Raw genomic sequence first — 14581 nt, 5'->3', positions numbered from 1 at the left:
TCATTTTTCACGCAGTCATTAAAGCCTTTTGCGCTAGGACCGCCCCCAAAGAAACTTGCGCGAGTGACTTGCGACAATGCCCATTTGATCCTGATAATAGAGCCCATAAGGTGCTTCACAACATGCCTCCTCGATCCTCGATTCTCGATCCTCGAGGGGCGTTCCCATTGATCTATAACCAACACTGGATAGACTATCCCATTGTTTTCCAAGTTGATTATCGTGGAATATTTCAACTCATGGAACGTCTCTCGGCCAATCAGAAACAAATAAACAGCTCCATAGAACCCAATTGTTGTATAAGTAAGGGATATGTAAAGAACACCGGTCATTATCGGAAAATAATTCCCGACAGGATGAACAGAACCCTGACGCGCAGCCATTCCATTGAATCCTATGGGGCGTAAGCGCCACTTTTGACATCAAATAACGTTACAGCTGAAGCGTTTTAAGCCTTTATACAAACATTTTCTATTGTCGGAGTACATGCAACATGCGAAATTGACGTCATAATCTCGTAACTGTCTTATCGCCTGAGTAATAAACGTTTTCCGAAATCAATGCTAAAAGTGACGTAGGTTAGGTAATGCGCATGCGTCCAGAGAGAGTAAAACGTCGCCATACTGTAGGTCAGACTACGTGCCTACGTCACATGTACGTCCCCCTGAGCCTGCGCAGGAGATAGCAGACCAAAAAAAAAAACCCTTGAAATTTGCTTCCTTGGGCTCTGCTGACGTCTACGTGATAGCTCTGTCCATATCTTTTACTGTCTATGGAATTTAAAGCACAAAACCCGTTGCCATTGACAGCGGTCATTATATACGTTGCAGCGGTCATTATATAGATTTAACAGACCTCTGAACGTTGGGAAGGCCCATTCCTGTGAATGGAACTTTCTGCAGCACTCTGAAGAGCCGTGTAATAATAAAAGTTAACCACAACTGTTTACCAGACACATTTGCATGTGAAAATATGACCTTGTCGTAAATTTGAGCCCAATGAGCATCAACCAGGCTAATAGGCTAACTGAAAAAAAAAACAAGAAAACAAAACATGCAAATCTCTAGCTCTGGTGAAGGGTGTGAGGATGTGGGGCTATTCTAATTCCAAAGGCCAAGAGAACTTTATCAGGATGCATAATATCCTGGATCCATGAAATAGCTGGTCTTTAAAAATAAAAACATATTAAAAAATCCTCCTGCTCCTATGGGAATTTAACATAGGGGTCAAATACTTATGCTCCCTAGCAAGGAAGAACATTTATTTATTTGCGATACATTCTTCAATCACATAGAAAATTGGTGTCCTTTGTGGTTTTATTTTTACCCATTTTTTAATTAAGGCATTAAGATCAATTGTCAAATGATGATTTTATATTCCTCTTTTTAAGCAACTTTAGCATCATGGTATTAAATACATGTTCTCCCCACTGTATATAACCAGGTTTTATTCTATAGGCCTACCATGTTTTATTGTTTGACTGCCACTGTATTAGTTTTATCTCTGATATTGGTATTTTCTTCTAGGAAAGACTTGTGCAGGTTCAGGAGCACTTGGGACGACCAATACGGACGTTAATAACAGAAGTGGACAAGCACTGGAACAAGACATTCCACATGCTGGAGAGGCTTCATTCAGAGAGAGAAGCTGCGGGTGCAGCCATGACTTCTATGCAGACTAACTTCATATCAATGACGTCAACAGGCTTGTTTTGTATTGAGGAGTGCCTGGGTGTGCATTTGATGTGGCTACTAGTGTTTTTATAACCCACGCCCACCTGACCCATTTTGGAGATTCAATCCGTCCCGCCCGACCCGACAATATACAAATAAACTAGATGTACCGCAAAGCGATACACAATATGACCGCCGCTCAGTCCTGCACATTCTCTCCGCAAATATCAATCAGGCTTTTGTTTCCATCGCCTACTCCATCCCCTACTGCAACTTTTATGTACAGTATGTAAATAAGTGTGTGCATGTGTGCGCTTGCTTTTTTGTATGAGTGCTTCTCTGTCTATGAGTGTGTGTGTGTGTGTGCCTGCTTGTGTGTGTGTTTTATGTGTCTCTATGTGTATGTTCACTATGTTCACTGCCATCACTGTCACTCCAATATCAGATCACACACACACACACACACACACACACACACACACACACACACACACAAGCAGGCACACACTCACACACATGCACGCGCGCGTGCACACACACACTCACACACACGCACACACATGCACCCATACACACACACACACACACACACACACACACAGGCACACACACACAGGCACATGCACAGATACACCCAGAGAGAGAGAGAGAAAGAGAGAACACACACAGAATACACACAGAAAACGCAGAACACACACACACACACACACACACACATACACACAGACACACAGAGAGAGAGAGAGAAAGAAAGAGAACACACACAGAATACACACAGAACATGCACATACACACAAATACACACACGCAATCACACACACACACACACACACACACACTCACTTCTCAGCTCCAGTGGTCTCACACAGTGCTGCATCTCACAAAATGTACTCAGAGATGTCTGTGTGTGTGTGTGTGTGTGCATCTGTGTGTGTGTGTGTGTGTGTGTGTGAGGGTGTGTGTGTGCATGCGTGTGGGCGTGTTTGTGTAATTTTTCATGTACATGTGTGTGTGTGTGTGTGCTGGTGCGTGTGTGTGTGTAGGTATGTGTCTGTGTGTGTGTGTGTGTGTGTGCCTGTGCTTGTCTGTGTGTGTGTGTGTGTGTGTGTGTGTGTGTGTGTGTGTGTTCCTGCATGTTTGTGTTTGTGTGTGTGTGTGTGTTCCTGCATGTTTGTGTTTGTGTGTGTGTGTGTGTGTATGACCATAGCATCCAGCACCCAGAGCAACCCTTCGCTTAATACCACCATCTACAAGCCGATGGCTATAAAGTCCTGAATGTACACATAAATTCATTTATTTTATAGCCCCCCCATGGATGAAATTCCACAAAAGTTGGCATACTCCCAGAGGGTGTCAGGTTAATCACACACATGAAATTTGGTGCAGTTCATAACATCTCATCTGAAGATAGGGGCGATTAAAGCAATAATATATTGCATTTTCAATTTTTACCATGGGGGTGCAAATCACAAATGACTGGTTATAAGCTAGGTTGATGCAGGCTCTTGAGACCAACATAGTTGAAACATGCCCACCAAGTTTCATGTGCCCCGGTGTTACGGTGTCCCTGGAATCCTTGACCAAGAATATGACGGAAAAAAAAACCAAAACATGCAAATCTCTAGCTATGGTGAATGGTGTGAGGATGTGGGGCTATTCTAATTCCAAAGGCCAAGAGAACTTTATCAGGATGCATAATATCCTGGATCCATGAAATAGCTGGTCTTTAAAAATAAAAACATATAAAAAATCCTCCTGCTCCTATGGGAATTTAACATAGGGGTCAAATACTTATGCTCCCTATTTATTTATTTGCGACAGATTCTTCAATCACATAGAAAATTGGTGTCCTTTGTGGTTTTATTTTTACCCATTTTTTAATTAAGGCATTAAGATCAATTGTCAAATGATGATTTTATATTCCTCTTTTTAGGCAACTTTAGCATCATGGTATTAAATACATGTTCTCCCCACTGCATATAACCAGGTTTTATTCTATAGGCCTACCATGTTTTATTGTTTGACTGCCACTGTATTAGTTTTATCTCTGATATTGGTATTTTCTTCTAGGAAAGACTTGTGCAGGTTCAGGAGCACTTGGGACGACCAATACGGACGTTAATGACAGAAGTAGACAAGCACTGGAACAAGACATTCCACATGCTGGAGAGGCTTCATTCAGAGAGAGAAGCTGCGGGTGCAGCCATGACTTCTATGCAGACTAACTTCATATCAATGACGTCAACAGGCTTGTTTTGTATTGAGGAGTGCCTGGGTGTAGCCTGATAAACCAGCCTAAATGGATTGGATGTCTAATTTAGTCTGGCCTCGATCAATGGATACAACGGAACATAGACCTCTGAAGTTCGCCTACAAAAAGGATCCAAAGCTGCCATCTTTGCCCATATAAGGAGATCCGGGAGTTAATTGAAGCTAACTGCCTATGGCAAGTTGCATTATAAGTTAGCTTTGGGGTAGCAAAAATCAAAGTGTGCCGTCTTCACCTGCCGAAGATCACGGTATCCACTAGACGGCAGTGGACAAAACTGTGTAGTGAAAAACGTCTGCATTTCAAATATCATCATCCCCGCGAGAGTTTAACAGGTGCGATTATTGAAAATCCCCATGTTATTTTCCCATAAAAAAATCTCAAGATACCGGATCTCCTTATTTGGGCAAAGATGGTGGCTTTTTTGTAGGCGAACTTCAGAGGTCTATTGTTGATGAGCACAACCCGTTGTCTTTCAAACCGTGTCTGTGCCTATAGGCCAACGCTCCCTCAAAACCCCGCCCCAGAGCCCTCTGCCCCGCCCGCATTGATTCAAAACACATCTCTGCGTTGTGATTGGTTTAGTTGCCATCTGCCAGATTCAGGGCAGTGTTTTCAAAATGTTCAATGGTCCGAGGCCAGACCCAAATGCAGGCAAAACATTTTGCCGTCCAGCAGTTGGCGCTGGTTTTCCAGGCTAGCCTGGGTGTGCATTTGATGTGGCTACTAGTGTTTTTATAACCCACGCCCACCTGACCCATTTTGGAGATTCAATCCGTCCCGCCCGACCCGACAATATAGAAATGAACTAGATGTACCGCAAAGCGATACACAATATGACCGCCGCTCAGTCCTGCACATTCTCTCCGCAAATATCAATCAGGCTTTTGTTTCCATCGCCTACTCCATCCCCTACTGCAACTTTTATGTACAGTATGTAAATAAGTGTGTGCATGTGTGCGCTTGCTTTTTTGTATGAGTGCTTCTCTGTCTATGAGTGTGTGTGTGTGTGTGCCTGCTTGTGTGTGTGTTTTATGTGTCTCTATGTGTATGTTCACTATGTTCACTGCCATCACTGTCACTCCAATATCAGATCACACACACACACACACACAAGCAGGCACACACTCACACACTGCAAAAACTGAAATCTAACCAAGTGTAATTATCTTATATTAAGGTAAATAGTCTATTTGGGGGCCAAGCAGCGAAGCTGCGAGGACCCCATTGTGTTTGTTAGTTTTCTTATTATTATTATGCTTCCGCCATGGGAGTCAATGGCAGCCCATAGAACCGACTGGTGAAAAGTTGTGAAATTTGGCACCCTGATTAGGGACAGTCCCATTATTCATGTCACCAAGTTTTATGTCGGCAACTCAAGCCCTCTAGCGCCACCAACAGGTCAAAGTTGGACGTGCGTTCACGCACGTAACTTTTGAACCCTTGGGCCAATTTTCAAAAACCAGGTATCTTTGTAATCCCTGGACAAGCCCGAGTTCAACGCACCCTGTGACGTCATTTTCCGCCATGATGGATTTTCCGCCATTTTGGATTTTATCAAAAACACTTAAAATGTATTGGAGGTCACAATTTTTATCTGATTTTCACCAAATTTGACACAGAGCATCTTCAGCCCATGACAAATCCAGCTCGTGCTTTTGGTCTTCGGAACTTTTACCGTTCGCCCATAACAGCCAATCGAAATCCGCGGCAAAGCCGCTAAACAGGAAGTGGGATCATATTTCAGCAACCCTTGCACGCATCAAAACCAAACTTACTACATTGACTCAAAACCCCATCAGAAGGAGGCTCAAGAAATTTGGTGACCTTTGACCTCTAGGGGGTGCTGCAATTAGCAAAAAGGCATTTTGGCCTGTAGCTGTTGATGTGTTTGAAATTAAAACTTGCTACTGGTGCCTGGTTATACTGTTAAAGGTCCTTAGGATGACCCAGCTCAATTTGTGACATCATCATATTTAATTCAGCTGCCATATTGGATTTAATCAAAATCCCTTTAACATTTCCACAGGTCACAAAATGTATCCGATCTGCACGAAACTTCACAGGGATGATCTTCAGCCTGAGTGTAACATAGGCCTTGCTTTTCGGAAGGATATCTTAAACCGTTTGCCCGCAACATCTAATCGAAATTGACGGCGAAGCCGCCGAACAGGAAGTGAGCTCGCTTCTCGGCCAATCTTGGGTTGTTTGAAATCAAAATTCTTGTGACTGCTTAAAACTACATACCTGACGTAGCAACATTGAGTTACCGTGGCAACTCTGGCCTTTTTGTCCTGCCTGCTTGGCCCCCACATTGCTGCTTGCAGCTATATTTTGTATTGTTTTAAGTATGAAAATACTTACCTAGTGCTCTCTCAAAAGATAATTTCACTTAATTTAAGGAGACTTTGACTTATTTTAAGGAGTCTTATCAAGATAAATTGACTTACTGCACTGGCAGATAAATTTGCTTGTTTTACGACTAATTGACTTACTGCACTGGCAGATAATGTTTTCTTATTTTCAGGAAGAATTGACTTAAAATAAGACAATTTTTTCTTAAAGGTAGGGTATGGAATTAGCTTTTTTGGTCATTTTTGCAAAATCACTTGAAATCCTATTCCTAACCCACTTACAGCCACTGAGTTGGAAGTACTGAAATGGAAATTAAACATGTCAATCATCTGCGGAACGGGCAGGGCTCGAAAAACTCCAGCCAATAGAATTCTAAACCCCATACCATCATTTCACAGCTCATTTGTCAATCTAACGGTCTTCCTCTTCCTCCTCCCCCTCCCCCCCGCGCGCGCGACCCGTTCGTGCACATAGCACGAAAGCTGTTGACCGCGAGTCAGTGCTGAAACGAAAGTAACTAGGCCTGCTACACGTCCCATAATGTTCCCCTCAAATTGTATGTGTCACTTCATTTCTATACATAGGCCTACTAAGGCAGCGGATACCTACGGAAACTCAATCACCCACGCAATAAATAAGCTATGTAGCAGAAATTACATTTTACCGTGACTCGAAGAGTGTTGTAAACATGAAATCGAAACTTAACCGCTTGGAGCTACAGTGGAATAGGCGAACCAGCGGGCCAGCACTAAACTCGGATATTTCAGAAGATAAACGCCCTGGTAAGAACCAAACCAGATTCTGTTCAAATATACACACCTATGGCTACTGAAAGATGTAAGGTAGCCTATATCAAATGTTATTTTGGTGTATTAAAATGCATCTTTGTTTTAGAATTTCCGAACGAAAGGGCTGGTAGACTAAGGTGCTTTTACCATAATGTAGGCTATAAAATCATCTACCTTGTCTGATTTGTGGAACTATTACCTACAACCCTTTGGAGGTGAATAAAGAATGTAATTGGGGAAGTTGATGTGGGCGATTGTATAGAGCTCATAGTGCTGTAGACGCCAGGCTGGCATTTCATTTAGCCTGGCTCGCTCTCGCGCATAATTTTCGTTGGTGCATGGAGGGCGGGACTTGAGGTTGTATGTATTCAAAATCTGCCGGCCGTTTTGCGAATTCCGTACCCAACCTTTAAATTAAGTGAAATTATATCAAAAGAAAGCACTAGGTAAGTGTTTTCGTACTGAAAACAATACAAATGAGTTTTTTTGCCTTGATATAAGATTAAAAGACTTGGTTAGATTTTATTAGACAAGCCATTTTTTGCAGTGCACACACACATGCACGCGCGCGTGCACACACACACTCACACACACACAGGCACACACACAAAGGCACATGCACAGATACACCCAGAGAGAGAGAGAAAGAGAGAACACACACAGAATACACACAGATAACACAGAACACACACACACACACACACACACACACACACACACACACACACAGAGAGAAAGAGAGAGAGAAAGAAAGAGAACACACACAGAATACACACAGAACATGCACATACACACAAATACACACACGCAATCACACACACACACACACACACACTCACTTCTTAGCTCCGGTGGTCTCACACAGTGCTGCATCTCACAAAATGTACTCAGAGATGTCTGTGTGTGTGTGTGTGTGTGTGTGTGCATCTGTGTGTGTGTGTGTGTGTGAGGGTGTGTGTGTGCATGCGTGTGGGCGTGTTTGTGTAATTTTTTATGTACATGTGTGTGTGTGTGCTGGTGCGTGTGTGTGTAGGTATGTGTCTGTGTGTGTGTGTGTGTGTGTGCCTGTGCTTGTCTGTGTTTGTGTGTGTGTGTGTGTGTGTTCCTGCATGTTTGTGTTTGTGTGTGTGTGTGTGTGTGTGTGTGTGTGTGTGTGTGTGTGTGTGTGTGTGTATGACCATAGCATCCAGCACCCAGAGCAACCCTTCGCTTAATACCACCATCTACAAGCCGATGGCTATACAGTCCTGAATGTACACATAAATTCATTTATTTTATAGCCCCCCATGGATGAAATTCCACAAAAGTTGGCATACTCCCAGAGGGTGTCAGGTTAATCACACACATGAAATTTGGTGCAGTTCATAACATCTCATCTGAAGATAGGGGCGATTAAAGCAATATTATATTGCATTTTCAATTTTTACCATGGGGGTGCAAATCACAAATGACTGGTTATAAGCTAGGTTGATGCAGGCTCTTGAGACCAACATAGTTGAAACATGCCCACCAAGTTTCATGTGCCCCGGTGTTGCGGTGTCCCTGGAATCCTTGACCAAGAATATGACGAAAAAAAAAAAAAAAAAAAAAACTTTGACAACAACAATATGACTGCTTCGCTAGCTATGCTAGCGGCGGTCATAATAAATGCAGTCAATAAAGCCTTGACTAAAACAGTCTAGGCCATCGGTCAGCAACAGGTGGCCCGCCAGCTATATTTTTTGGTTATTTGTAGATTATTCCGGTAGTCCAGGTTTTAGGGCTGTCAAGCGATTAAAACAAAATCCCGAACTAATCTCATATTTTGAAATGAATTAAACTAGATTAAAAAGTGATTAAAGCGATTAAAAAGTAAAAATTCTCCCTGAAGACTTGAGTTTCTTAAATGGCATTAAAAGCAACACAAATCACAATTCCACACCCTCAAACATTGTTTGTGCCACATGTATAGCACAATATTAACAATGATAAGCATGATATTACATTAGTCTAAAAAGCTCTCCTTCCTTTGGGAGTAGAAACATGTAAGGACTTGGTGCTCGACATGTTTTGCTTGCAGATAAAAGTCAATTATGAGCCTGGTTGCGACCCACCCGCAAAACATGACATTATGTGGATGTCTCGCCTGTTACCCGCCCGACCACAATCAGGCACGCGCAACACTATACTCAGCCACCCGAAGAAAAGATGTGTGTGTCTCCAAAATCATTTCACTACTAAACTACTATGTTGACTATGTTGGGTCATAGGAGAACAAATTCCTCAGAAGAGATCTGAGATGGCCAGGCAGCTGGCAGAAGTCATGCACAAGGCTGTAGTAGTGGAGGCTGAATGCAAGTAAACACAGTCTATCCAGTCTGAAATTTCAGAGATAGAGTGTATCCACTTTTTATTAGTTTATCCACCTCTCAAAAGAGTTATTAACCAGTTGAAACGTTTACAGTTTTTCTCAGTCGCTTTGGAACATTTCTCGAATCATCCTTGAAATTTGCAAAACAGTAAGTGCATTCCTTGTGTCATTGTGTACGGATAAGACAGTCAAATGACTTTGTCATGTTGTCAATATGACAGTGTACTCTGAAGGGATGTTCTGATGTAAACCGTGAAGAATTGTACATAATAATTTGCATGGATGTGCCAAAATTTGTTTTGATGTGCACAAGTGACAATGATAGAACAGGTAGTTTTGAGAACTTAAATTCTGATCTGAGAAATGTACCAACGTGGTTGAGAAAAACTGTAACATTAAAAAATCACACTGTATTAACCACATTCACAATATACACTCATCAACACTGTAGCAACCATTTAATAACATTGGTATTGTTATAAACATTACTCAATAACCTCAACCATCATTAAACATGTTCTGGATGCCTTTTTGAAAAATTAGACACCGCATGGCACAGTCCACCTTACCGTGATCACCAAGGCCGTAGATTTGGTCTCAACTAACCCTAGGTGAGGACACGGCCTGACATAACCCAGCCCAGCCCCCCAACTACTTTGTATGCCTGATGGACTTACATATTTCCAGGAACTCCTGATGCTACAATGGAATATGGAAAGTAGCAGCAGTTTGAATTTTACATTTATAGCGCTGAGTCTGGAAATGCACCATTGTTTGATAATCTTTTATTTATCTGCATTGTGTAGGCTACACTCACACATGCATTACATACAAATAATACAGAAACCGGAAAATGTCTCAGATCCACTGTTTATTGCAACTGCAAGATTCTAACTTAAAGGAACACTTCACCGTTTTTTCATATTAAACTACGTTATTCCCTTAACTAAGACGAGTTGATACATACCTCTCACGTTTCAATGTGTGCACTCACTGGCTCTGGCGCGCGTCGCAACTTTGATAGCATTTAGCTAGCCCAATGCATTCATTAGGATCCAAAGTGCCTCATCGTTTTTTTTCCTCTTCAGTTGGGGCAGCCGTGGCCAACCCTCCGGAGGGTTGCCGGTTCGATCCCCGACCAGTCCACGGCTGAAGTGCTCTTGAGCAAGGCACCTAACCCCTCACTGCTCCCCGAGCGCCGCTGGTTGGGCATGGCAGCTCACTGCTCTGGGTTAGTGTGTGATTCACCTCACTGTGTGTTCACTGTGTGTTCACTGTGTGCTGTGTGTGTTCACTAATTCGGTTAAATTGGGTTAAATGCAGAGAAACGAATTTCCCTCACGGGATCAAAAAAGTATATATTCTATTCTATTCTATTCTATTCTATTCTATTCTTTTTAGAGGAGTTGAATCATTTCAAGTGCGATGCAACTCTACTGTATGTGATCACCACAGAATGATTGAAGCCATGTGTTGTATGACATCATTAAACACACCACCATCATTAAACACCAGAACTGTCATTAACATCAAGGAAGGTAACACTTAAAGCCTACCTTACACTGACAAGATTTGGGAAAGATTCTTGAAAGATTGTAGTCTTTTTAGTAAAGCTTGAATGAGGGGCATTAGAAGACTAGATTAAAAGACTCTTTCAAGAATCTTTCCCAACTCTTGTCAGTGTAAGGTAGGCTTAAGACATACTCAAACACTCAAACTTACTTCTGCCATTAATGTTGGAATCCTGTGTCCTCTCGAACAGGGGATCTGACGTTGTGCATCCTTTTGGAAAGTTGCCCATAAACCGTGACCTGAGAGTCACAATACAAAAGCAGATCCTATACATCTCCCTGCTAAAAAAGACAGGCATCAATTGAGCATGTGCTTGCACTACTCTCTCAAACATCCCTTACCCAGGTACTTCTGTTGTTCATCTTTCAGCATGGGATAGTATTGAACAATGTTCTTTGCCAGGGCAGTGATTTCTGGCTTTGAAGGGTACTGTCTCTGGCATTCATTCTCCATCCCCTGTTGCTCTTAGGATAGTTCCGGATCAGTCAGCATCGTACAGTAGTAAATCTTTGGGTATTCTGCTGTCTTTCTCTTTACCTGCTCTTTCCAGCTCAGAATATTCTTTGCGGACATGCTCAAGCTCCGTGTCTGTGTAGAGCACATATTCGGGGGGTATGTCGCTTTACTGTCTTTTCAGGGGTCATATTCGGCTGAGGTCTTCTCACAGAGGTGGTTGTCAGAGGCAGGGATGACTCACTCATGACTGTTGGGTCTCGGACAGAATCCTGTAAAACACAACAAAGTAATATACCACTGCAAAAACACTTACTGTGCTCACCCAGTGAGAAGAAACACTGTGATTGGCTGGTAAGGTGGCTATTGATTCTGAAAAACACCTGTGAAGTAGATATCAATGCTCATTGAATGGTCACTATAACAACCAGGGTGAACAACAGTGGAGGTATAGGGAAATGGGTCATATTGACCTTTCACACAACTTCCGTATTTTCTTTCCGTATTCTGGAAATACACAATGGTTGTGGAAATCTTCTTCCTCACCAGCAGATTATAGTGCTCTGGTGAAATGGGTGAGATCATATCCCTCAGATCAAACTTTGCCTTGTTATGAGTTGGAGTCAGGAGACTATCTATTAAGACTAGTTCATACTAGGATACAAGGAGGTTAATTCATCCCATACTGTACATAGAAATACCAAAGTAAAGTATGTAGTACATTTTGTTTGGTGTTCATGTGATGAAAGAAAGATCAAGATTTTTTTTTTTTTTAAATATATAAATAGCAAGAGACAATATAAAGTGCAGTGTGTGTACACAGTGCATGTGCAAGTGTGTACAAAGTGAAAAGTGTAAGTGCACTTTTTTTTTGTCTTGAATGTGTTCAGGATACGGGTGGCTTGAGGAAAGCAGCTCCTCCTCAGTCTCTCTGTTCTGGTCTTGTAGCAGCAAGTTTGCCTGATCGAGGTTGCCTGGCCTCAGTGTTCTGACAAGTCCATGGCCAGGATGTGAGGAGTCCTTACAATACTGTGGGCGCTGGTACATGCTCTTTCTTGTAGGCATACTGCAGGGTAGGGAGAGGTGCTCTGATGGTACATACTCTTGTAGGCATACTGCAGGGTAGGGAGAGGTGCTCTGATGGTACATACTCTTGTAGGCATACTGCAGGGTAGGGAGAGGTGCTCTGATGGTGTGTACTCTTTCTTGTAGGCATACTGCAGGGTAGGGAGAGGTGCTCTGATGGTGTGTACTCTTTCTTGTAGGCATACTGCAGGGTAGGGAGAGGTGCTCTGATGGTGTGTACTCTTTCTTGTAGGCATACTGCAGGGTAGGGAGAGGTGCTCTGATGGTACATACTCTTGTAGGCATACTGCAGGGTAGGGAGAGGTGCTCTGATGGTGTGTACTCTTTCTTGTAGGCATACTGCAGGGTAGGGAGAGGTGCTCTGATGGTGTGATTGGCATTTCGCACCACTCTCTGTAAGGCACTGCAGTCATGGTATGCCTATTCAATGGTATTACGATCGTGCAAAACGCTGAGTTGAGGTGGACCTACTTATCAAACATACTTGTATGTACATGTAAATATGACAATAGCAGAGCTCTCTGAGGAGAGGAGGGTGTCAACTTTAGAAATTATTCCCACTAATTAGGATGATTCAGCACAAAGTCTGGCAACCCAGCTGCTCAATCCTTAGGCGTGGTCTGACAATGTCGCAATGTGGGATCCGTCCATGTGTAAGCTCTAGCAACATTGCTGGACCCCCACTTCAAGACCCGTGGGTTTGGCAATCAGGACATTGTAGACCTCTGAAATTCACCTACAAAAAGCTACAGTACCATCTTTGCCCAAATAAGGAGATCTGGTATCTTGAGATTTTTTCTCTGGGAAAATAACATGGGGATTTGAATTATCACACCGGTTAAACTCTTGTGGGGATATTGTTTTGTTTTTTTTTGTCCTCTGCCTTCGAGTGGATACTGTGATCTTCATTAGGTTATGACAGCACACTGTTATCTTTGCTACCCCAGAGCTAATTTACAATGCAACTTGCCATAGGCAGTTAGTTTCAATTAACTCCCGGATCTCCTTACAGTATATGGGCAAAGATGGCAGCTTTGGATCCCTTTTGTAGGCGAACTTCAGAGGTCTATGCAACTTGCCATAGATAGCTTCAATTAACTCCCGGATCTCCTTATTTGGGCAAAGATGGCAGCTTTGATATTCCTTTGTGTAGGCGAATTTCAGAGGTCTATAATCCAGTCGGAATACTTCTCAAGCAGAGCCATCAAATCTCAGAATCCAGTTTCTTCATGGAACCTTTAGGAGCTCTTTGACAGGCAGGTCAGTGAGACAGCAGTGAATAGTCAATCCCCTCCCAATGCCACAGTCCAGATCAAAATCCAGATTAAAGAAGCAGGTACTTGATTTGGGGCCTTGTTTATGGGTATGTGTGAAGAATTACATTCTTGAGATTTATGGTAAAATATGAAACTGTAGTTCTAACAAAACCCATGTTTAAAATGGCTGCCGTGGCCTCCTGTGGTACCTATATGATTCTAAGCTGATCAGACCCCCTTTGTGATTTTTTCTACCAAATGTGATGCTTTAATTACAAAGTGATTGTGCTTCACTGCCCTACTGCAAATGGCAATATCTCTTGCACAGGAGAACAGTAGTACTAGCATCAGTGATTGTCTGCCACCCCCAGAAGTTAAATTTAGAAATCCAGTCCCTCAATGTTGTATTTCAAAAGTGAGAAGCTGCCATCTAGTGGTCATTTAAATGCTTGCTGAAATGCTGAAAAGCTGAAATGCTTTTTATCTGACTGCCCCTGTATTTTAACCCTTAGATGCATAGGCTACCAATACCTACACTCTTCCATGAGTGGGGTCAAAAATGACCCCAATTAGAATGCATGCGTTTTTTGCTGTAAACTCAAATAATGTCTTTCATTTTGGTTAAAGATGATGATTTGTATTATATATTTGTCAAAAAAATAATTATTTCATGTTGGACATGTTGATGTATCACTTTTTATTAACATTTTATTTCAAAACAGCTTTTAGAAAGGCAAAAAAGGTAAACATCCTAAAATTATCTCAACATAGGTGAATAG

The 14581-nt window shown here is 42.3% G+C and overlaps 1 protein-coding gene across 1 annotated transcript in view; it reads right to left on the bottom strand.

Moving 5' to 3' along the window:
- The window catches only part of LOC134082003 (CMP-N-acetylneuraminate-beta-galactosamide-alpha-2,3-sialyltransferase 1-like), a 39025-nt gene extending 27602 nt beyond the window's left edge, over positions 1–11423 (bottom strand). The window contains exon 1 of the mRNA XM_062537633.1: positions 11158–11423. Coding sequence (XP_062393617.1) covers positions 11158–11341 — 184 coding nt within the window. The 5' untranslated portion in view covers positions 11342–11423. The remainder of the gene's footprint in view (positions 1–11157) is intronic.
- Between the last annotated feature and the right edge of the window lie 3158 nt (positions 11424–14581).

Source organism: Sardina pilchardus, chromosome 6 (assembly GCF_963854185.1).
Source record: "Sardina pilchardus chromosome 6, fSarPil1.1, whole genome shotgun sequence".
Lineage (NCBI taxonomy): Eukaryota > Metazoa > Chordata > Actinopteri > Clupeiformes > Clupeidae > Sardina > Sardina pilchardus.
This window is presented reverse-complemented; position numbering and strand designations above follow the sequence as displayed.